Raw genomic sequence first — 16,016 nt, 5'->3', positions numbered from 1 at the left:
ATCTGCATTTGGCAAAACCAACCGAAATGTTTGGTCCTCAATGCTCTTCAACTTAATACTTTATTTGGTCTTTTAACTTTTTGGATTTGAACGTTACCGATGAGTCTTTTGTATACGAAACGCGCGTCTGGCGTACAAAATTAAAAGCCTGGTATCATACTTAAGGTTTGCCTGTCTATTTTGTCTCAAAAGTACCATTATCTTGAATATGTGTCACACGATGACATTGGAACAAATTATTAAATTGATTAAAACCATTTTGTTTTATGAGAATATTTTTACACTAGTTACGAAGAATATTTAGATAACGACAAGCCCTTTACATAAAATATCGATAATCCTTTACTTTCTTTATACATGTATATATGGTATACTTTTTGCCAAAATAATGTTTTCCATATATCCTAATGTTTGTTGTAAATATTCCCAATTTTGCACAATTCACTAACTCCATTTGGTTTGTAATGAACTTTTCTTGTTTCAATTTCAAAATAACTATAACGAATCGGAAATGCTGTTTGCGAGGCACAGGAAGTTAATAATGTATCAATTTACTTATATTTCACAGTAAAGATTATTGACAGGAAGCTATACAATTTTTTTGTTAGTTTCATGACTTAGATAACTATAGACTGGGTAAATCAAAGCAAAACAAAAAGTAAATGAGATCTAAATATCGATTTATTAATCTGAAATTATACTTCAAAGTCAAAGCCAATTAAAAGTATGCGATATGAATATGGGGTTTGCGACAATAAGACAACAGCCGAACGAAACAAAAGAAAAAAGACAAAAATCATCGGAACTGACATTTATTTTTTGCTAATAAATGAAAACAATTTCGAACATGTATGACAATACTGTTATGCACACTTATAGTTCTACATTGTGTCGATACCTATATTGTGCCCTTGTACAAGGTCATGCTTTTCTTATACTGTTTATTCAACTGGTACTGCAATAATACAGGGAAAACATTACTGTGTTTGAAGAATTGCAGACGTCAATGTGGGATTTGTCGGTCAAAAATATCCGCTCCTCTTCACAAGTAAAACTCCAAATACGTGTACCACAACCAATTCATCAGTTGACCGTGGCAACACAGTTATGCTGTTCCTTGAATATATTGCCCAATCGTTTGATAACGATTCAGAATTCTTTTGGTATATTCTATAAAAAGCCTTTATGTAATATCATCACTAATAATTGCTTAAATACTGACCGCCACGATCCTGACAATGACGGTGAAAATGGCGTTAAACACCAATCAATCAATCAATCAATCAATAAAGGCATTACAAGTTGTACATGAAAAGTAGACGTGGTACTTTGTTCAGAGCTCAGATAACTGAACATTGTTTACGAGTATATTTTCATCTGGTATTCAGTTTTTGTTGTTCGCAAGGAACATTAAGTCGGTTTTTGCACCTGTCACATTAATAATTCAATGTTAGTACTATTGATGACCATGATTAGTAGGTTGATATACATTCTAGTATTTGTTTTACATGACCTTCTAATAACTTATAGATCTAGACAGTTTATACTGCTGTGTTCGTTCCTTTCAATGGGTAATTAACAGGTCGCTGTTAAATGTATAGTATTCAAGAACTTCAAGTACTAAATACAATTTACATAAATTATTTATTAAGACAATACTTATTGCTTTTTAGCATACCACTGTTTTAATATAACAATATATTATTGGATATTATTTCAAGGGGTAATTAGCAGGTTGCTATTATTTTTTTATTAAAAAAAATGATCTTATGGCAAAATTGGTTTTCTGCAGAAAGCGGCATAACTGTTACGTTGGAAATAAAAAATACAACTGTATTATGCATGTCTTTTTATGAATTACAAATCGTATCACGTATTAAAGAGATATACCTGATATGAGTCTTTATTAAAATGGTATTTTTGTTCACTTAAACTTGTGCCAACGTATTTTTGAATTTATGATAGAGCGCATTTATTTTACAGCAATTCAATTCGGAATATAGGTCTGCTTTTACCTTGAATTTTAGCACTTGTTGCTACACCTACCTAACTTAGTACCACAACTTCAAACAATTAAAACAAAATGTAACAATTATAGTTTTAACTGGCTTACTTGAAACATATAATGATGAGTGGACACATCTTATTGCATTGGAGGGAGTCTTGGTAACTAAAAGTTTAAACAAGTGTAAATCCGTTTCAAACCGTCATTCGTATGATTTTCTACACAAGTGAAATAGTTCTGTTAGGTTTCATAAAATTTGTGATGTGGACATAATTGTTGTGCATGGTTTTAAGATTATAAGTTCTAAAGGTTAATTTTACGTGTTATAGCGATGAGTAAACATTGTCTGTCCCTCGTCACTTAACATAAGTTCCGTTGCAATTGAATAATAATGTTTACTTAATGCTGGCATGTTTCAAAAAATTGTATGCAATGATTTCCAGTGAGGAGACGGTGTTTTTTTTCTAATTATCGTTTGTAATATGTTATAGTTATTGAACAAGCAAATCGGTATATGTCATTTAATCTTCACGACATGGGTGACCCTACTTAACCCGAACGACGAAGGAGTCATAATATATTAGCATACTTACATTTAAGATATAATAACTAATATTGAGAATGGAAACGGGGAATGCGTCAAAGAGACAACAACCCTACCAAAGAGCAAAAAAAAAAAAAAGCCCAAGGCAACCAATGGGTCTTCAACACAGCAAGAAAATCAGAATACAGGAATTAAATCAAGTAAAAAAAACTAAGTATTTGCTTGTACTTTGGTTGAATAATACTTTTTAGTTGCACCTTTTTATCTTCCATAAAAATATAGCTAACATATTTACTTATATCGTATGACTATCAATACTTTTTTACCTATCTTTTATTTCAGTTAAACGCTGTAGAAGGTGATGGTACACAAACTGCTGGCAGATTTCGTGTAGAAACAGGAGACATAGATGGCGATGAGGTAAGATTTGAAGGTGGTACATAACACTACAGGGAGGTAACTCTGTAAAACTCAGCTGACCGTTTTAATAACGTTCTATTGTTTAGGAAATATTAAGCTTCTCAATGATCAAAATTAGTGTTTGTCAAACTGCTATATATCCAATGAAATTTCTTCGATAAAGTGTGTGGTTCAAGTTTTTTGAAATTTTATTTTTTTAGTCAAAGGGTCAAAGTAAATATTTTGTCAAAATTTTATGAAAATTAAACGAGCCAAATGAATTCTAGTCAAGGTGTTTGGTAGCAGCTTAAGACACCCATAAAATTATACCGTTATAAAAATCTTAAAATCTGTGACCCTGAAAATAATCATATACATTTTGTGAGTTTTTTGCTGTGCATGTACTGATTTTGTGTCATGGATGTATACCCCTTATCCTTTGTTATTCTATTCTATTGTATACATGTACAGTTATTTTCCTTTGCCTTGAACTAATAAGGATATGTTTATTCGCTAATAAACAATAATTATCTTCGTTTGATCTTTCAATGCTTTATTGGATGCAAACACAATTAATCGAATTAGAGACTTTCATTGATAGTCTCAGAACTGTGAAAAATCCAGATGTCTAAAATTTATTAATAAATTGTAACGAATTAGATGACATTCTTTTGATATGGTCAATCGGTAAAATCGACACATTCCAGGGTCCGTTTAGCCAACGAAAAACGATAGCCAAACTATTTGACCTTTAAAAACATAAGAAAAGCAGGCAATAAAGACAGCGTTGCAGTTTATTTGATACAAATAACAAAAAATGGTATAGTTTTCATTCCAAAATATTTACGTGTACTGAGCGCTGACAAAATTGAATGAATATATGAGTATAAAAAGTCCATGACATAACAAAGTAGGACCTAAATTTATAAAATAGAATACTTGAGGTTCTGCAAGGGGTCCCTCGTTTCTATATTCTTTAATTTTTATACCATTTTTCTCTATTCTTTATTTATTTAGTCCATTATTTTCAGTTTTTTTTATATTTTAGCACCCATTATTCTCTATTCTTCATTCTTTGGCCTATTTTTCTGTATTTTTTATTTTTTGGCCTTTGTTTCTCTATTCTTTATTGTTTGGCCTATTTTTCTCTATTCTTTATTTTTTGGCTTTTTTTTCTCTATTTTTTATTTTTGGTCCATTTTTCTCTAGTCTTTATTTTTTTTGGCGCTTTATTCTGCGCTTTTTGTCCATTATTTTCTGTTCTGTAAACCCCATCCAGACCCTTACACATTTAGGGTTCCAAAAAATTATATACATAATTGAGTATCAGACTTTGTATAAGAAGTTCACGTGAACAAAGACAGATATATCATTTTACCCTCATGGTAATAAGTAATTGATGTGGACCAATTTGATATCTTGACAGCAACGAACAGTTTTAATAGACCATAGTTATAAATAAAATTCACGTGTTTGTTTAGTTTGACATGTTCTTCAGTGACCACAATCCAGTTGTTAAATCAATGAAATTTTTTTTTTTTTAATTGTGAAATGAATTTTTATTTGATAAAAAAATCATAGGTAATTTCTGTCATTTGGTTCATAAAGACTCCTTTGGTAATCATGACAATGAACCTACTGGCGCTCGGTAAATCGAGATTATTAAAGTCCATAAATTATACTCTTTCTAATATAAATATCGATATTTATCGGTAATAATAGCGATAATAAATTATAAATGCTATAATTATTGTCATATGAATGTTACGAAACTCAAGGTACCTTTCAATATCGGAAAATTAAAAGTTTATCACCTATTTGGCCATTTTAGAAGAAGATTGCAATTACGTCCACTTGAATTTATTTATATTTATTTATATTTTTAAAATTTATGATGTTTATTTTACCAGAGAGAATACATGTACCTAAATTGGTAAACACTTTTAGAATACAATTATTCAATTTATCCAAATTGGACTTGCCCTCATCAAATATACTCCACCTTTTTATAAAGACAACAGTTGGAGACAACAGAAAACGGAAGATTTGCGCCACTAGCTATAAAATACCGACTTCGTTTAATGCAATCTAAAGGTCAATAGTTCATGGTCATCACAGTTTGCAGCAACTACAGTAAACAATATTATTTATGATAACGTGATCATGAATAACATTTTAAATTCTAATCCAATTATCGTTGATCTTTGAATTAACTGTAATTCAATGTTGTTTACATGTGTTATCGATTCAATCTGCATTGCATTAAAAAAACTCAACGGGGATGTTGAATTCAATTTTGAAATTTGCACTTTGACATTATTGGAGTAAACAAGAACTGTTGTCCTTGGGATTTTCGGGTAACCTTTCTATATCGGTGTTTAAAAGAATTATATTTAGTACATGTTGTTTATCTAAATTTTGTATTCCATATTTGTTTACGACGAAGATTTCTTCATAACATATACAGATGGAATTCCAAACCCAGGCTTTTGTCTACAGTGCAAATAAATATACCGTATCATTTCGTTGCTAATTGCTGTTTTTGTATCTGAACATGAAAACTGAATTGATAGTATGGTGTACTGCTATTGGCTACCTAAGCGCTGTTCGATTTACAAGCTGAACCGTTATTACCTTTATATACTGATTTGTCTCTGTAAACAATTTTTATTCTGTTTCTATTTCCGGTTCATTTTTTTTTCTTTTCATTCTGGTTTTACAGCAAGTATACGAGTTGTTAAGTTTAATTTGAATAAATAATAAAACAAAAACTCAAAACAAGTTATCAGTTTGATTTGGTTATAAATCAATAAAAGTCTAAAACAGTTGGAGGTATATATACCACTTATTTTCAATTAAATTAAATTCACAAAACAATTCATTAAGTACAAAACACATGTGACGTCATGTAAATTGCAAACAACAGAGAAAACAAAAGAAATACATATGTGAAAGTTTGCCACCCAACCAAGGGAACATTAACTTTACAAAAAACTAAATAATAAGAAAGATATATTTGTTTGCAGATCTCCAGTACAGTTAATAGCCCAGTTCATTTAGAGAATCCAGAATTCCAAACACGGTGGTACTTCAAATATTTTTTAGGAAAACGTAAGTAAATACAGAACTTATGTTGTTATTTGGATATCTCCTTTACATATCACTGTCCAAAATCTGTTTAAGCCCCGTCAACGATAGAAGGAGCATTATTATTTCCGGTTTATGCGTCCGTCTCAAGTTAAAATTTTGGTCTCATATAGTTTCATATAGTTTACCATGAGTTTATGGTCACGTCAATTAAAACTTTAAACATATGACTGTGCATGATGATATGAACTTTTTAAAGAACATAATTGTAAACTTTAACATTGGACCGATATTGTGCGTCATTATCTAATTGTGATAGTGCGAGCGAGACATGGCGAGGCTGAGCGGGACATGGCGTTTTAATATTGACGAATATTTTCAATTAAATTAAATTTAATATAAGTGTTTTATTCGTTACATTATTGATTAAAGATCAATAGACGGAATTAGTTTCCAACTAAATAATGGAAATATTGACCCTGGGTTGTTTCCTCATCAGAGACGACTTTGATAACAAAAAACATTTTTCTTAAGCCTTGATTCGGATAACAAATCCAAACTCACATTCTTACCAGAACGAAGCAAATGTTCTCTCTCTCTCTCTCTCTCTCTCTCTCACTCTCTCTCTCTCTCTCTCTCTCGTAAACAGGAAGGAATTATGGAATTCTAATGAATATAATTCTAATGAATTCTTTGATTTAGTAAATTCAGAGCAAGGAAACTAAAATGATAAAAAGATAATATAAAAATACAACGTATCCTTACAGGACACGACCTAAATACAAGAGTTTATTTTAGACATTTCAACGCAAAGAAAATTGAGGATCTAATCTTATTCAAAGCTTAACAGATTATGCAAATTGTGATCGTTATAGCAGACATATCTGTGGTCTCATATTCTTGACCTGAAGCACGATCATATCTAGGATATTTTTATGATTAAAACTGTCTCTTGGACATCATTGATTATGAATATGATTGACACAAAGTAATATCAAAGCATTAAATAGTTTCATGCCGTCTTTTGATATATATATATTTAAAATGTTTTATATAACAAAGGATCGTCAAACCCTATTTTCCAAAAAGGTACATAAATATAATTATACTGCTCATAAAATAATACACAAAAAGAAATATTCTTACTTTGATTTCACGAAATGTACTCGAAAAGATATCAACATAATTTTTTTTTACGTATTTTACATTATGGAAGCCTTTTATTGTAAATTTGCATTAGTATTTGGACATGTATATATGCATTTAACATGTTTACTCTTAAATGAAGGTAACCATGTGTTTTATAAAGATCGTTCTGTTTTGAGCTCGTGTCCACGTCTCATTCGTTGAGAAAAAAACATTGATAGTGCAATAAATTCCTCTTAAAAGTAAAACATCATGTATAAATCATGATCTGTATTTACACGCAATGTAGTTTAACTTCCCACTGCTTTTCCAAAATACCCTTTTAACCTCATATATCTAGACATAATTTCAGATAAATCTTTCTCTAACTTTCAGTTCACCAGAACTATGTAGGCACAGATATTGATCGAGAGCCATTCCTGTTGTCCGTGGTCGTCACAGATGCAAATAACCATAATGTACAACAGTACAGGACTATCTTATGGTGCAAGACAGTAAGTCTTCAATGATCTTGTCAATGGAAATATATAGCTAACTTATAATTATTTATCTTTCGTATGACTCATGAGTATATTTTACCAAAGGTACTTCCGACATATAGGAATTGGGATTGTTTATTAACATGATGCATTTGAGTATCTTTTATATTTTAACATATCATATATGTTTCGTAAAGTTGTGGGTTTTTTGCTAGAAATGATTTAAAATAGGGATCCAATCAAACAATTAGAACGACATCATGCAATTACTGTTTAAATATTTTGTTTAAATGAACTAAAAGCCAAATTTCTAATTTCATTATATTTTTGTCATTTTTCGCAGATGTGTATAGTCTCAAATTATTTCTATATGGTTCTCTTAACAAACTATAGATATACTAGCAGGTTAAACTTTTGAATACTGTAAAGGTTTTCCTCCTTGTTAATTGAACCTCTATATCTATCTTCATCATTCTGCACTCAGTCACAACTTTGACTATTACGTGTCGAACCAACTATAGATATTTAAGTACTTTCGAATATTCTTAAGCTTGGCTCATACATGTCATATATTGAACGAAATAGTTTTAAAAGTTCACCGGAAAGAACTTTTGCTATGTGGTTTAGTGAAGAGTGCTCATCATATAATGATACATACACAAAATGTGAAGAGACATCTTACAAACTTGGGGTCAGTTTTTCAGTTAGGTTTAACAGTAAACTAATTTCGGATGTATACAAGTTAGTTTTTTTATTCATTTACTTTTATTTTTTGTTTTGTTAAATTTGAAAATTATGCGAGGCAATATACTGATGAATGCAGCGATACATTGTTGTAAGTATTCATCTCCTTCTCGGGTAACACCATTATACATCTCGATTATTAATGACTATATGTGGTTTTTATTTTTTAATGGCAACGTCACTCTTATTTTAAGCATTTTCGGAAGGATCAAAGTAATTGAATTAAAGTTTCAAAAAGAAAATATCTCTAGCGTAATTTTTTTGATAAATAGAAAGTTGCAAGAATTTTGATATTTGCTATACGAAGGTGTATTGTATCCGATTATTTAGCGAGTGTAGTAATACGCATTTATGTATTACACGAATTGTAACGTTAACCATGATATTGTGTTGTTTGTATTATTTAACAGGAGATTGAATAATTATGTTTTTTTTTCAGGGAGCAAAGAAGATAGCGTTGCCTTATAATCAAAGCAAACCACAGACCGTTAAAGGCATCCTAAGGTAGGACAATAAAAACGTGTCATTAAATCTGTCTGCAGGTCGATTTATTATTGCCAGTTTAAGAGCTTCATGCAACATTGTAACCCATCATTTATCACAGAACACTGAAAGTGGATTAATTTAGATAGCATGTATATGAGTAGTATATGGGAAAAAAATATAAGGCATTAATTAAGAATCTAGATGTTTTGAAACAGCATAGCGCTGAGACCTACACAAGGCGTTGTTTGATATTTGTTTTAGATTTTTGTTCGGGGAAGAAAGGGACACGTCGAAGTCTTTAAAATCAAACTTTTGAATTAGTTTATGCACTTTCATCTTTAAGATTCTTTGAATTTTTAAGGCTGTATTGTTAAGAGATCTGTATGTAAAATATTCTTTTTACTGATAAATACAGAGGGCAGTTCTAGGTTATTTTTGTAAAATTAGATCATAGATGTTTTATGGAAAATCGGAACATCTTTATATAAAATATAATTGATTCAAATGAAAATGAATGTCCCTTAGAAAAAAAAAGTTATTAATGATCATGTGTGTTCATACTGAAATCTTTACTATTCTGACGAGCAACTCCTAAAGCATAACTATCCTATATCCGACAGGATTTTTTTTCTTTTTATATAGTTATGTATTGGCGATATGCTGTCATTTTGTTTTTGATTTCAGTCATTTTAATATTAATAAAACTGAAAAAGGACCAAAAGAGATCTTTGACTCTGAAATACAGAAAGAACTACTTGTTTTGGAAGAACAAGAGGTATGATGAAATATTCATAAAACAGTTTTTTTTAGTAATGGTAAATTCAAGTAAAAAAATTACTTTATCTGAATGATGTTTATAACTCTGATTTTTCAGTGATTGTTACAGTATAACGCAATGTTATGATATTAAACATATGAAAACTAACTCTCTTCTTGTTATTTCTTTAACGTTACAGCGACCGTGTCATTCGGTCTTTCACGATTATTATAGTAATACAGTAATAAATAAAAATCCAATCAAACAGAAAGATAACATTTCAAATATATATTGACATCTTTGATGTTGAAAATAAGTTCTTAGTTATTACACCACTTTGTTTTTGTTGTAACAAAAAAACCTTTGATAATGAAAAATATAAAAACCTACATGATAAAAATACGTCTAATATATGATTTGTTTTCATTTAACAGGGATCAGTGAATTTCAAATTCGGAGTTATTTATGCGAAAGAGTCTCAGGTGTCTGATGATGAATTCTATAGCAATGGTAAGCTAATCAATTCGAAATAGATCAGTTCCCCTAAAGTAGGACAAGATCTTTACTAGTATATGTCTTAAAATCAAGGCGACAGTAGTTTACAGATGTTTAAATATCGTAAATAGAGTAGGAAAAGACAAATCAAGGTAAAAAACAAAAACTGAGGAAATCGCATCAACTCTAAAAAGGAGCAAGACTGGGTGCGCCGAAAGGATGAGCATCTTCTGTTGAACTCTAAAAGGAGCAAGACTGGGTGCGCCGAAAGGATGAGCATCTTCTGCTGAACTCTAAAAGGAGCAAAACTGGGTGAGCCGAAAGGATGAGCATCTTCTGCTGAACTCTAAAAGGAACAAGACTGGGTGCGCCGAAAGGATGAGCATCTTCTGCTGAACTCTAAAAGGAGCAAGACTGGGTGCGCCGAAAGGATGAGCATCTTCTGCTGAACTCTAAAAGGAGCAAAACTGGGTGCGCCGAAAGGATGAGCATCTTCTGTTGAACTCTAAAAGGAGCAAGACTGGGTGCGCCGAAAGGATAAGCATCTTCTGCTGAACTCTAAAAGGAGCAAGACTGGGTGCGACGAAAGGATGATCATCTTCTGCTATGTATGCATCTTCCTCCATGCGAATTAACACTCAGTCAAAATGTCCAAATAGGAAAGAGTACATAGTAGAAATGAATTATTCATCAATATTTTTTACCCCCATTTAAGAAATGCATTGATTCTTAAACATTTATTTTAATTTTTAATGTTATAAAACCACTCATGAAAGGGAGTATGATAATTATATTAGTGCTGGTCAAAATAACTAGAAAAAAAATATTAAAACCGCTTCAGTTCTTGGTACAGAAACGATTGTGTTGGAACAAATCTGAAATTTACAAAGAAATACCAAAACTGACCAATCTGCAGCACCTGAATTCAATCAATGTTTTTGGTTGGGTTGGCATTACTCAGTCTTTTGTAGACTGCTGTTTAACATTCCAATATCCTTTAAAAGTATGATTGATATGTTAGAAATTGTCAACTATATATACACAAGTATGAGTTATATCTAATGTATTCACACTATAAATGTCTCGTACTGTTCTAGTTGTATATCTTTACCAATTTTTATGAGCTTAGTATTTGATTTTATTTGAATATGAAGTATTTGGGGCTGCCATCCGTTACCAAAATATGTTTTCTTTAAACGTCCATGATTAGTATATGTGTAAATGAGGAAGAACTGATTTCTTATTTCTTTTCAGAAGAGACAACCGACAGTTTCAGCAGCTTTCTTCACTTACTGGGTTCTTCTGTTTCCTTAAAGGGATGGGAGAAATTCAAAGGTGGATTGGACGTAAAATGTAAGTGAAAGTATAACAAAACTCCATGTTAAATTCAAAAAGGTGGAAGTCCATCAAAACTGACAAAATCAAACGTTTTCAACCAACGGAACGAGTAGAAAACAACTGTCATATTCCATACTTGGTACAGGCATTATTTTTAAAGAAAAAACGTTTGAGTTATTATAGGCGTCTCATTTGTTGTTACTAGTATTGCTTATTATTACCTGGTCTGTTTATTCTTTACTAATATATTATTGAAAGGATTATTTGATTCATAAGCATCAATTTTTGCCCTGGTTGATTACTATAATTTACAACATGCAAATTGATAGTTGCATTATATTGTTGATTATATGAATTCAATAAAAAGTCATTTCTATATATGCTAATGAGATAACCATGACCCTTGAATAACCTCATATAAAGATATCTTGCTTAACAGATACAGAGAAGTTTGCTAGGTGTAAGAAAGTATAAAAACTCGCCAAAGATACCACAGTGACACATTCTTCCCACGGAATGTTTGAGACAAAATATATTAGATTAAAGAAAAAACAACAAAAGATATTAAAAGATAACAAAATATAACATTTTTAATGATTAATACTGTCAAGTTGATTTTATTATCAATGAAATTAACAGTGGGACAAATCTATAGTGATAGTGTTTGCTGTGAAGATCACTGAAATTATTCAAATTTAGAAAATCGAAACTAGAAAATGATAAGACGCCAATTCAATATTAAACATGTTGTCATGAATCTTACAACGATCCATCAGTCTGTGACGAAAGAAACTGTCATGTTTTACACGAGCATGTAGTCGAGTCTCGTTGTTTAAAGTTGACGATTAGAAACACATTAAACACAATTATATATGTTTAGAGAGACAATTTAATTTGGGATAAGAGGCATCTTGAAATAATAGTCCGCAGAAACGGTATTCAAATTAATTACAAGATGACGTTAATGGTCATGTGCAAATAATCTTACTATCTGTGGTTATGTTTCAGCAAATGCTACTGGAACTGAGTCAGTTTATACAGTGTATGAGGGGCATGAGATAATGTTCCATGTGTCTACACTACTGCCTATCTCTAAAGAAAACATGCAGCAGGTATGTATCTAACGTGTTATACAGCAGTTTATTATCGTTATAGACAAGTCCCACTCGAGGAGCACAAACTACTTAGCCTCCGGGACATGTACTTTCGTTTAAGTTGCATTCATTTTGTTTATTCATGAGTTTTCTTTGGAATTTTTTCTATGGTAACTTATGTTTCTGTGCCTGTCGGTCATATTTTAAAACTTCTCTTTTTTGTCGATTCAAGTTAGAGAATACATTGAGCAGATTTTAGCTCTTTACGCTTGTAGTTTTATCATATTTCATGATTAACTGTTATAAAGTTGTTTATGCATATTAAGACATATCCAATATTGCAACTTGTTCCTACCAAGTGTAATAAGATTTCCTATAGATGTACATTAGCTAATGCTTTAGAAGTATTTTGGTTGATGTTGCTAAATATAGAGCTGTTCATTAATGAATAAAATGAAATAACATTCATATGGTTATTGTTTATTGTTAGCTTTTAAAAGCATATGTTGTAAACCAGGTTAATCTATAGAATTATCTGTCATTCTAATGGGATGAATGTCCTTAGCTATAGAAGCTCTTTCAGCAGAATTAAGAACTATAATACAAATGATACCCAGAAGACCTTTGAAATCACTTTTTTCTATAATTAATTCTTTAATTACGAGTACAAGTAAGTAACTAATCAGAATTAATCCAACAAACACAATAGTCGTCAAAGAGAGTCAATATTGATTTTTGCAAAGGAATATGATTGATTAAGATGATTTGCTTTTGCCTGAAATTTAATTTTCTAACACATTTCGGTGGCTGTAAGAAGAATGAGTTTCTTTTTCAAACTGAACATTTTGTTATCTGCAATGTGTATCAATACGAATTCAATTACTAATGATTTATACAGTGAACGTTGTCAATTAAGGCAAACATAATATTGTTTATTTTCATTACATTGGAACACTAATTTAAGAGTTTCAGGTTTTCCTTCTAATGAATCATGCACTGAAAGAAATGTTTGCAGCAAAATTCAAATGAGATACAAAATTTGCATATTCGTGATATTTTGACATGAAAGCGTTACTAACAAACAAATATGAAATATATTCAGACTATTACAGAGATACTTATGACACGCCACGAATATTTTATATACACTTGTGCGTCCGTACGTCTGGAATTTAATGTTTTGTGTTTAGATTCTGCTTCCAAGAATTTTTTCATTTGGTTTTTTTTTTCTCTTATAGGATAATCTACATGTACTATATTTCATGTTTGATCGACTATAATATTCATTCTGGTGTAGAGATTTTTTTCTCTGGATATTTAAATGATGTTTTAAATGAATTGTTGCTATAACATTTTATCCAATACAATACATGTATTTCTCATTTTGATAAGTAGAGCATTATTGTCACCAATATGAGGTGTTGTTTCGTTTAGTGTTTCATGTATTTTTTTCGGTATGTTTCATAATGTATTAATCATATGCACCAAATTCAATTATAGCAAGTCTTCACTATCTTGGTAAAAAAACTGAATTAACGTCTGAGTAATTTTTGTGATATATTCTGTATCTATTAAAGCTGTTGACTTTATACAAGTGTCATGTTTAAGACACAGTAATTTTTTTTTCGCATTAAGGTACATATTATCATATCAACAATATATAGTACGCCAAAGGTATTTGCGCAACATTTTAATTTTACTGTATACCTCTTTTACGGAAAATATCGATGATCACCTATTTTCCGATTTTACATTTTATGTATCGTTGCCTTTATTTATTTATCGTAGAAGGACTTTTAAAATAGTAAATGTAAAACGATATCACAAAAGCTCCTTCAATAAAATTCTTCGAAAAGACTAGGATTGAAAATATCTTTTCTGTTTCCTCTAACAGTTTAATATTTTGAAGTATGAAATTATGACAAATAGATATGTAAGACATACACATTTGTTTAATTTCAAATGCAGTGTTAATAATAGATAATTTACAAACTAGCTCGTCAGCTAATAGCTCAAGTCCTCTCTCTCTCTCTCTCTCTCTCTCTCTCTCTCTCTCTCTCTCTCTCTCTCTTACACCATAATAACCATGTACTTGATTTGGATTAAAATTCCACGAGTATTATTTTTCAAATACAAATTGCTTCCTCTGTGTATTTCTTAGAAGTATGCTGTGAAGTACAATAATATTGCGCAGGAAAATATAAATTGCACCAAAATCTAAACATTGGATAGGCCAGAAAGAGTGTGTTGATTAATGTTTATCTAACATTACCGTTAGTATAATCGAATATAATTTATTGTGAAGTAGAATGCATGTTTGCATTGACTATTGAATTGTACGACCAAGCCTATAATGGATGTAGAACACGTGATTAAACATGACATTTTAACCTATAAAATAAACATCATGTTAATTGCTCGATTTCATAGATGAAGTTCTAATCAACAATTGCATGTCATATTCAATCTATACCATTCAAGTCGGATCTTCTACAATGATATCGTCTTTCGGAGATATTGCTTACACGTTATTGGATGAATATGGTAAATGAATGATGCTTTAATGTGCCACAGGAAAACTTAAAGTAACTCAATTAAGACTAGAAAAATACAGCTCTTTAACCAATTTGTTTCTAAAAAGGTTTGCTAAATTGAAGCAACCATGTTTTCTAGATTTTCTAAAGTGTCGTCGTAAAACTTAATAATGTTTAAACTTCCTTGTTTGTCATAGTTAATTATGTTAACTTTTTAAAGTGTTTAAAACTAATCCAAGGACATCATCAATCCAATTTTCTTCCAAACAGTACCACTGTACCAGCAATGGTGTGTTATAAATATGCTATTATAATAAAAATTACACTTTATAAATTTGGTCCGTCCTATGTTCATTTTAAAGTAAGTAAAACGTAAACAAATCGAATGAATTGCTGATTTTGCTATTTAGTTCATAGTAACGATTTATGGATTTAACAAGATATTCTAAGGTAGACATTTTACATATAATACATATATAATTCGCCCTTGCAGAATCTAAAAGAGTATGACTAATCTCATTGTTCGTACACCAAAGTAAACATTACGGCACGTCATTGGTTGAATTTCTATTGTTAAGTACGTTTACAATCACAACGTTTTGGTGAACGCATTTGAGAATATTACTTAGTAGGCATACCATACATGAAAATGAAATGGTTTAGAAAACTATAAAAACGATCAACTAATAAATTGAACTTTCTTCCTGGTAAGTAACGTTACACATTGTCATCGTTCTTGATGTCTTCACGCTAAAAATGACGTTCCTATGCTGCGTCATCACTTGTTTGAATTGATCCATCCAACAGATGTTCATTTGATAAAATAGGTTATTAGATACATTCAATGGAATGAGCAGATAACAAACCAATTATCTTATTTCATTAAACCTTAAAGTTATCTTAATGTT

General features: G+C 30.7%; 1 protein-coding gene across 3 annotated transcripts in view; it reads left to right on the top strand.

Annotated features, from left to right (window-relative positions):
* LOC127729592 (GTPase-activating Rap/Ran-GAP domain-like protein 3) overlaps nt 1-16,016 on the top strand; it is a 75,517-nt gene that overhangs the window by 24,488 nt on the left and 35,013 nt on the right. For all 3 annotated transcript variants that reach the window (XM_052237411.1, XM_052237410.1, XM_052237409.1), the window contains exons 3-10: nt 2,892-2,969; nt 5,975-6,059; nt 7,557-7,675; nt 8,844-8,908; nt 9,575-9,665; nt 10,082-10,157; nt 11,397-11,495; nt 12,489-12,592. In XM_052237411.1, the coding sequence (XP_052093371.1) occupies nt 2,892-2,969; nt 5,975-6,059; nt 7,557-7,675; nt 8,844-8,908; nt 9,575-9,665; nt 10,082-10,157; nt 11,397-11,495; nt 12,489-12,592 (717 nt within the window). The remainder of the gene's footprint in view (nt 1-2,891; nt 2,970-5,974; nt 6,060-7,556; nt 7,676-8,843; nt 8,909-9,574; nt 9,666-10,081; nt 10,158-11,396; nt 11,496-12,488; nt 12,593-16,016) is intronic.

This window comes from Mytilus californianus, unplaced genomic scaffold (assembly GCF_021869535.1).
Source record: "Mytilus californianus isolate M0D057914Y unplaced genomic scaffold, xbMytCali1.0.p SCAF_2, whole genome shotgun sequence".
Classification (NCBI taxonomy): domain Eukaryota; kingdom Metazoa; phylum Mollusca; class Bivalvia; order Mytilida; family Mytilidae; genus Mytilus; species Mytilus californianus.
The sequence above is the reverse complement of the archived record's forward strand: the minus strand, read 5'-3'. Positions and strand labels throughout refer to the sequence as shown.